Source organism: Oryza glaberrima, chromosome 3 (assembly GCF_000147395.1).
Source record: "Oryza glaberrima chromosome 3, OglaRS2, whole genome shotgun sequence".
Lineage (NCBI taxonomy): Eukaryota > Viridiplantae > Streptophyta > Magnoliopsida > Poales > Poaceae > Oryza > Oryza glaberrima.
In genome coordinates this window covers 9311535-9319932 of record NC_068328.1, presented here as the reverse complement: position 1 = coordinate 9319932, position 8398 = coordinate 9311535, and the positions used below count along the sequence as shown (strand labels likewise).

Genomic DNA, 8398 nt, shown 5'->3' with positions numbered 1-8398 from the left:
AGAGAGAGAGAGAGAGAGAGAGAGAGAGAGAGTATGTTGATTAACAAGCATATTCGTCCTGGAAAATACGACTAGTATACAGTTAAACAACTCAGCAATTAACCAAGTAGCTTACTACAAAAATGCAACTCGTTGACCTGCCAATCCGAAGTAAAATGTAACAAAGGACTGCAAATTTTCTGCCTTAGGCAGAAAGTTTGGCTTAGGTTTGGCCAAACCAGTACAAACCGAACCCCCACATTTGTCCTTCCAATACCGCCATAAGAATTTCAAAGACACAGCAAATAATTTTGAGGTACTGTGCCATGTTGGCACGAGGGAAACATGATTAAACTATCTGCTACGAGCTCACGACTAAGAGTCCATGAGCACATACAGGACAAGAAAATACAACAGTTGGGTGGCAAGCCGACTGAAGGGTTTGACCAGCGCATCCCCTGGGAACGAGCGAAATTGTTCTACACCACTACCTATAACCACCGGCACCTACCAAACATTCAACCCTTTGAGCTCTACCTCTGTTGAACATGATTGCTTAGAAGAACATAAGTTACAACATAAGGACTATAGGGCATGGATGGTGGTAAGTATATCACTATAACGCTCTTAGTAAAACGTAAAACCCACTATTTTGTTCTTTTCCATCTTCTAACCAAGTCATATGCAGCTTCGTTGCCGATAATACATGGATATGCTTTATTGCTCTTCAAATTAGCATCAGTCTAGAAATTATTGATGACTTCCCAACTCGCTGTGAAATTGACAGCCCACGCTCAATCCATCCCTGGTAATCCTGCATTACAGACAAATCAAATCAGTTCCCTCAACAAACAATGTCAGCTTATTTATGAATTATGACTAGCGAATTTTCCACAGAGTTAGACTCTAAAAGTCGAATTGGATTTGATACTCAAATCTTAGCTCCTGTTTCCATAGATACGATTATTTTGTATACATAGATTTAAAAATAAGAATTGTATTTATAATGGAAAATTAGATGTGTGACATCACATCTTTGAATGCCCACAAGTTGCCACTAAAAAATATTAGGTAAGTTGTTTCATCTTTTTTTTAATGGTCATCCAACCATCATGAGTTCATGACATCTAGTAGTACCATTTCTCGCATATTCAGAATACCCAAACACTCCTGAATTTGTTGGATACCACCTCCAAAAGCCAAACTTAGCAAATGGACAACATCGTCCAAGATTACAGACATTAACACACTGGTCATAACGCTTATTTGGTAATAAAACTTTAAACTCGACTCAAATTTGAGAATTCCAGTTCCTCTCGTTTAATCTATGACACGTTTTTCTTTTCTTCATGACATGCAAAATAAGAAGATTAATGATAACCACATCTGACTTACCTTAGAATCTTAGATTCCCTTAGTTAGCCTCTGCCTAGGAGTTCAAATAATCTAGCTCTACTCAGACCAAAGTAAGCAAGCCCATGGGGACAATCTGCTGGTGCATTTTACCAGCAACTTGTCCTAAACAAACCCCATCCAAATAGGTCCGAAGTGTTGCATGTTTCCTACTACCTCGGTCCTAGAATATAAGGAGTTTTAGGGTTGGACATGGGTTTTCATAAAGTAGGTGGAATTAAATGTGGGAAGGTTGTGATTGGTTGAGAGGAGAATATAGGTGGAGAAGTTTCTATATTCTGGGACAAATTTTGAAAGCTAGAAGTTGTTGTATTTTGGGACTGAAGGAGTGCCTTTTACACTCGAATTAAAAGGGTTGGTCTTTTCTACAGCAAACAATACGGAGTAGATAGCAAAAGGCAGATATGCATAGTCATTACTTACTAGCATGTGATATGCAGAAGGTGCTTGCTATTTAAGCTTCATTTACATCTGTAGGATAGCTTCCAAGGACTCTTAAAAAGGTTGCAAACTCCTGTAAATAAAACAAGATGAGTCACACTGTTTGCTTGACACAAGGTCATGCGAATGAAGAAATTGCACCTTCAAATTTCCAAGAGCATTCTGAGTTTTTGGATCAGCCATTGATGCCTCAAGGTCCATATAGAAGAGGTAGTCAAACTGCCTGGTTCAAACCAGGACCAAAAGGGTTAAGAAGATATAAACAACACAAAGCAGTTCTCAGTTTTTTTCTTAGGTCTGGAAAAAAAAACTTAAGGAAACCAAAACGACAAGTATAGCAATCATTGGGTTGTTATCTAACTTTGACGGTGTGGAAAAGCTGTCGTCAGTTATACGAAGAGGCCTTTTCTTGTGTGGGCGGCTTTCTATCTGCAGCCATTCATCAAGGAAAACACACTGACAGTAAATTATCTCTACAGAACGCATGCTGCATGCAAGTTACAAAGAAAGGCTATCTGACATACCTTGGTTAGGTTGATTTCCCTCAGTGCAAACACCCCAAGTGCCTTAAAGAGTTGCCCAGGTCCTTCTTCAAGTGAAAAGACTATGCTAGTCTGAAAATCAAATGACCATAGAAATCAAGCAGGCTAACTTCCCCTTTTGTGAGGGAATGGACAACTAGGAGTATGGAAAAGAGTTTTCACTGTAATATGTACCTTGAATGGTTTATCGGTGCGAGGTATAATTGGTTCTCGAGCCAGCATCATAAAACGGGTAACATTATCTTTGTCATCCTAGGGGAATAAACAAGCTAATGTTAAGAAAACAGTGGAACAATTTCTTCCAGATTAGGATGAAATCACAATACCTGAATATTTTCAGCAAGAACATTCAGTCCATAAAGTTCAGCTGCCAGTGAACTGGCAATCGCACCGGTATCTTGGAGATTTTGTTCTGCTACAGTCTAGGAAAGAAGGATCATGTCATGATTAATGCTAGGGAATGCACTAAACGGATCCTTTAAATCCTATCCACAAAAGAATAAAACTCAAAATGATTGAGCTAGACAAATCAAAGCATAGGGGTAGAATGGAGAACCACTGTACCTTTGCTGCACCAGCAGTATCATCAACAGCTTCTCTATGTTCAATTCCGAACTCTGTCAATGTGTGCTCACATTGTGCAAGAGCCTGAGAATTAAAATAATATGTCTGCATGTTTAGTACACCAAAAAATAAAGAATATTTAGGCCATCTTGTGCAAGAGTTTGACCTGGGGATGGCTCATTGCACTTTTCAAGTTTTCAATCTTGACACCGGGATTGGCTAACAGGCAATGACGAACAGCAAGACGGACCTCTCCAACAATGTGCAATCTATGACGAAGTAAAAGGTCAAAGTTCCTATGTATGCTACCACCCAATGAATTCTCAAGTGGCAATACTGCCCTGTCAGCTAACCAGTTTTCAACAGCCTGTAAAAGCAATAAGGGGCATCAATGCACATTATGTCTATTTGCTTGTGTACAATAAAATTTGACTGCAGGTGATTTACAGTTGATAGATAAAAGTATAATAAATATGATAGAAATTCTCATAAAAAGTTAAAACAAGCCCTTCATTTGGTGGATCCAAAAGTTTAAAAGCTTAGAACGAATAGGTGATCTCTCAAATCCTCTGTCTAACATAGGGACAGAGATCTCAAGATCAATTTGTGCTAATAGAATATGAAATCAAGCACCTCAAATATGGACTTCTTTGGTTTGTTTGCAAAACAGAACTAAAATAAAATGTCAAAACTTGGCTGGGAAAATCAGCTAATTAAATCAAATACTCCACACAAGTAACATTTATGGAGTACATAATTCACAAACTTCAATGTACATAAGGTAAAAGGGAAACAAGAACACATAATATTCATAACATTACTCAGTCTTTGATACATGCCTGTCCAAGTGTCCACCAAATACTATTTTTAGAAAATAATATTTTGTTACACAACAACTTATTAATATCTGGTCATTATGTAAGGACCCTTACATGCCTATTTCCAGAACTTGACATGCCAAGTAGCACTGAACACTGTCTAAAAAACTTTTAAGGACAAACAAAGATTGTTCCTTTGCATAACAATGTGATAAATAAGCATAGTAGTGTTATACATACTAAAGAATCTTTACTAAACTCTAACTAACAAAGATTTCAACCGATGGATATAATTAGTGGTTAGTTATGAAAAATCAAGATATAATCACAATGTGCACATCCGTTTTCTAATATGTTTGTAGACATTTTTTTGTACGTGTATCATCTTCAATGCTGCATCTACAGCATACATAAACAGCACACAAGGTGCAATGTTTTCCACTGCAATACCTTGAATGCAGTATCGAAGTGCTCACAGGGCACAGTCTGGCAATTTGGGTACGCCTTCTTCGCTGCCGCCTCGCTGTACGCTCCAGGGCAACCCTGAGATATTCATCATCAGAACAGAACAACGTTTAGATGAACAGACAGAAACACAGTCACCCACGCACAACCAGCCACGGCCGCACGGAGACTGATACGAAACGGGACTGCATAAAACACGCGCGTTTCGTCGAGCACCTGGTAGGCAACCTTGAGCCCCTCCCCGCTGACGCCCATCAGGTCGGCGCTGGTGAGAGGGCCTGACCACACAACACAACACAAATCAGAACGAGATGATAGCAGAACCCTCAAACCCAACCCCCCCGAAATCGACTTCGACAAACGGAAGACGCCGCCGGCGCCGCCGGCGCCGCGTCGTCACTTACGAGGCAGCCAGTGGAGATCACGGGAGGCGGGGGCGGGGGAGTCCGGTACGGGCACGGGCGGACCCGCGAGGCCGTCTACGCCGGCGGGCCCCACGCCGTTCACCACGTCCGGCCGCCGCGGCGACGCGGAAGAGATGGAGGCCGAACTGGCACCGGCGTCGGAGGCGGCGGCGCAGCATTTGATGGAGGACGCGCGAGCGGCGCGTCGGGGAGACGACGAGGAGGAGGAGGAGGGGCGGGTCCGGGCGGGGAGGAACGGGAGGCGGAGGCAGGCCGTGGAATCCATCGCCGCCGCGCGCGGCGCGGTGGGGAAGGGGAGCGGCGGCGCGGCGGTGTCGGCTCTCGGCGTGCGGTGCGGGTGTGTGTCACGCGTGTGGCGCCGCGACCGCGCCGGGCAAAGATTTTTTTTTTTCTTTTCTTTGTTTTTTCTTTTCCACTGTTTCAGTGTATGAATGCATCGGGGGGGCTCACAGCTCACTCTTGTTGACGACTTGACGATGGCAGGATGAAGTCATTTTCGTTTTTTGCACCTTAATAAAAGCCCATTTTATATCCAATAGAAAAAATTTCTAACAGCTGCTGTTTAACCCTAGTGATGCTTATATTAGCCGTCGTTTACAAACTTTGCACTTGACAAAAAAAAAATGCACGTTATGTTCGATTGGGACGTTAAGTTCCAAAAGCGAACTTTTTTTCATCCTCAGAAAGTTGGAATATGCACGCTTCTAGGCTAATCACTGAGAAGGATTATTGTATCCACGATTAGCCGGGTAACTACACACGGTCACCATGATGAACATTAAGAAAAAAGAACTTATACCAAAAATCTTGATTTTTGTTAACTTTTTTACTTGGTAGGGATACCTACTGTTATAATTATTGCATCCAATCATGAGCCCGGTTACTGTATTGTATCCAATCTTATCTTATCTTATCTTATATAGTGAATTATATAGTGAAAGCAGCAATCTTTTTTACATGAGAACACGTCAAATCATCAAAAATATATCAACCATTGAGTAGAGAGTTTAGATAATAGCCATTGAATCAAAAGTTACATATACATTAAAAAAACAATGGGATAAATGTATAGGAATTTCCAGAGGTTACTAAGGCCTCCTCTTAGACACATGGTACAAAGAGAGAGGGAGCAAAGATAATGAAGAAAACAAAAACCAAAAAGCTTCTAGTGATTTCTCATATAGTACGACTTAGCTAAATGGACATGACTACACAACTAGTGGTAGCTGGTTTGTCTAAACTAACTATCACTCCATTTATAAGAGATACCATCTACCTATACTTCAAATACAATTTTCTCTTAAACTACTCATCCAATCTACGATCCGATTACACCATTGTATTCGGAATAATTAAACCTTTACAACAAGATCTCACATGATTATATTTTGATGAAAAATCATAAATTACTTTTATGATATGTCTAAATTACTTTTAGATTTCACTAAGTTACTTCTTAGACATACAAAAGTAAATTCAGTAAAGCTTAAAAGTAATTTACATATATTATAGAAGTAACTTATAAAAAAAGAAAGTAACTTTAATTAATACCTTTTTTCATTGAACAAATTATCATATATATAAGTTACTTTTTAGATTTGATTAAAATACTTCCTATACATTCATAATGCTCTGAGGTGATTACTTTAATTATTGTTTTTAGTTAATTCCATAATTTGTGCTGATTAATTTAATTTCTAGATAGAGTCATGTTTTTATCTTTACAACGGATTTACTTCAAATGATATGCCAAAGTTGCATTCGTTTTTTCTAAGTTACTTCTATAATATATGTAAATTACTTTTAGGCTTTACTGAATTTACTTTGGTATGTCTAAGAAGTAACTTAGTAGAATCTAAAAGTAATTTAGACATATTATAAAAGTAATTTGTAATTTTTCATCAAAATATAATCATGTGAGATCTTGTTGTAAAGATTTAATTGTTACGAACACAATGGTGTAATCGGATTATAGATCGGATAAGTAATTTAAGAGAAAATTTCGTAAGAAAAAAAATACACAACCTAATAGAAAAACTACTTGCATGCATGTCTGTAACGCTACTAGTACTTCTCACGTAATTGACCGCGTCGCTAGTTAAGTCTAAATCGAGATGCCTCTCGAAATAGATTTTGCGTAGCTAAATCTATAGTTAGCTAGACATAATAGAAGAAGGAAACCTCAGTCCCAACAGGCTGCGAAGAAACAACGATGGGAGAAGCCACCTGCGGGTTGGATGAAGCTAAACGTGGATGGATCTTTTGAGGAAAGAGATGGCAAAGGTGGTATTGGTGCTGTTCTTATGGACGGTGCTGGGAAGGTTATCTTTGTAGCTTGTGGGAAGCTAGATAGATGTGGAGAACCGCTGGAAGCAGAGATATTGGCTCGCAGGGAAGGGATTTGTATGGCGTTACAGTGGACGCTGCTACCGGTGTTGGTTGAAACCGATTGCCATGAGGCGATGAATCTAATACGATCCAAGCAGAGAGTGCTCTCGGAGATGGGATTTCTAGTCGAGGAGGTGCAGAGCCTCGTGACTGGACGAAGGGATATTAAACTCACAAAAGTTCGTTGTGATCAGAACATTGTTAGTCATTTTTTAGCTAATAAAGGTATAAGCGAGTCTTTAACCGCTTTCTGGCCAGATAACAATTGTAATTTCATTTCACATCTTTTAGATGTGGATGTTCCCCATGAGTAATATATCTCCCTTTTCCTAAATGTTTATGGTCACTCTTTGACGAGAAAGAAACCTTTCATTTTCGGCAGCAACATGTTCTTTTTCTCCTCTCAAATGTTTCTTATAGCAAACAGGAAACAGCTCGGTTACGGCATTTCTCTTTCACCGGTATCTTTGGTAACCAAAGTTACAAAGCGGTTTCATTTACGGCCGAAAAAGAAAAAGGAATAAGTTTACTTGAGGTCTCTCAATATGTCACCGAGTCTGAAATTCGTCCCTGAACCATAATACTAGATATGACGCGTCCCTTAACTTCTAAAACCAATCCAAATAAGGTCCCAGGGCGGTTTTGGATGGTGGTTTTGGCTGAAGTAGTGGTGACATGGCGCAAAGGAAAAATAATAATAATAACCCTTGTGGGCCTTACGTATCATTGAAACAACGTCTAATTGGGTGAAGCCACGTCGGATTTTGACCGGAGGGGATTGACCCTGGTTGGAAGCGACAGCCGATGGTGTATGGCGGCGAACTGGAGAACGGTGACGACTTCTCACCGGTGTGGGCGCCGTTGTTGCCGCGCGCGGCCTTAGGGTCGTCGTCGTCGGTTGGGAGTTGGAAGCAGAAGACGTGGCACGAGCTGTGCATCTTCAGCCATGGCACAATGCACTTGCGTGGAACCTGTGCCTGTAGGGCGTCCCCGTGGCGTGCTCGCCAGCGGCGTAGTCCTCACGACAGACGGTTGAGGCAGTTGCGAAGGCGGATGCAGAGTGGCCGGCGGTCACCTCCACCGTCGGCATCGCCTCCCTGGCCTCCTTCTTAGTTGGCAGCGTGCCCTTCCGGCCGACGTCGCCGTCGCCCAGCCACTGCATCAAGTCGTCCAGCTCGGGGCCGAAGAAGTAGTCAGCCAGCGCCATGCCCTCAACATCCAGGCTTCCGCTGCCAGTGGATTGGGGACTGATGGCGGAGGATTGACGACGGCGGCCGAAGCATAGTGCGGCGGTGGTGAGGGAACGACACCACAACAGTGGGGTGAAGGCGCGGGCGTGGCGCGGCTGGCCGACGCGACGCAT

At 41.6% G+C, this 8398-nt stretch overlaps 2 protein-coding genes across 2 annotated transcripts; both read right to left on the bottom strand.

The window, feature by feature from the left end:
* Positions 1 to 221: 221 nt before the first annotated feature.
* Positions 222 to 5062, bottom strand: LOC127765988 (arogenate dehydratase 2-like). The gene is made up of 12 exons (XM_052290978.1): positions 4627 to 5062; positions 4439 to 4500; positions 4208 to 4300; positions 3106 to 3306; positions 2940 to 3023; positions 2702 to 2797; positions 2550 to 2627; positions 2358 to 2447; positions 2195 to 2262; positions 1975 to 2056; positions 1816 to 1906; positions 222 to 793 (listed from the first exon to the last, which is right to left on the bottom strand). Exons 1-11 carry the CDS (start codon positions 4910 to 4912, stop codon positions 1847 to 1849), a joined length of 1200 nt encoding a protein of 399 aa, XP_052146938.1. The 5' UTR covers positions 4913 to 5062; the 3' UTR covers positions 222 to 793; positions 1816 to 1846.
* A 2913-nt stretch (positions 5063 to 7975) lies between these two features.
* Positions 7976 to 8398, bottom strand: LOC127765207 (E3 ubiquitin-protein ligase SIRP1-like). Its single transcript, XM_052290055.1, has one exon. The coding sequence runs from the start codon at positions 8396 to 8398 to the stop codon at positions 7976 to 7978; it is 423 nt and encodes a 140-aa protein (XP_052146015.1).

Bases quoted from the DNA above. Each gene is read 5' to 3' on its own strand.
- LOC127765988 (XM_052290978.1), bottom strand. From the start codon at position 4,912: ATGGATTCCACGGCCTGCCTCCGCCTCCCGTTCCTCCCCGCCCGGACC. The intron at 3,307-4,207 runs GTATTGCAGTGG...TTGCTTTTACAG, and splicing joins ACTTCGATACTGCATTCAAG to GCTGTTGAAAACTGGTTAGC. The intron at 2,263-2,357 runs GTATGTCAGATA...GAATGGCTGCAG, and splicing joins GGGAAATCAACCTAACCAAG to ATAGAAAGCCGCCCACACAA.
- LOC127765207 (XM_052290055.1), bottom strand. From the start codon at position 8,398: ATGCGTCGCGTCGGCCAGCCGCGCCACGCCCGCGCCTTCACCCCACTG.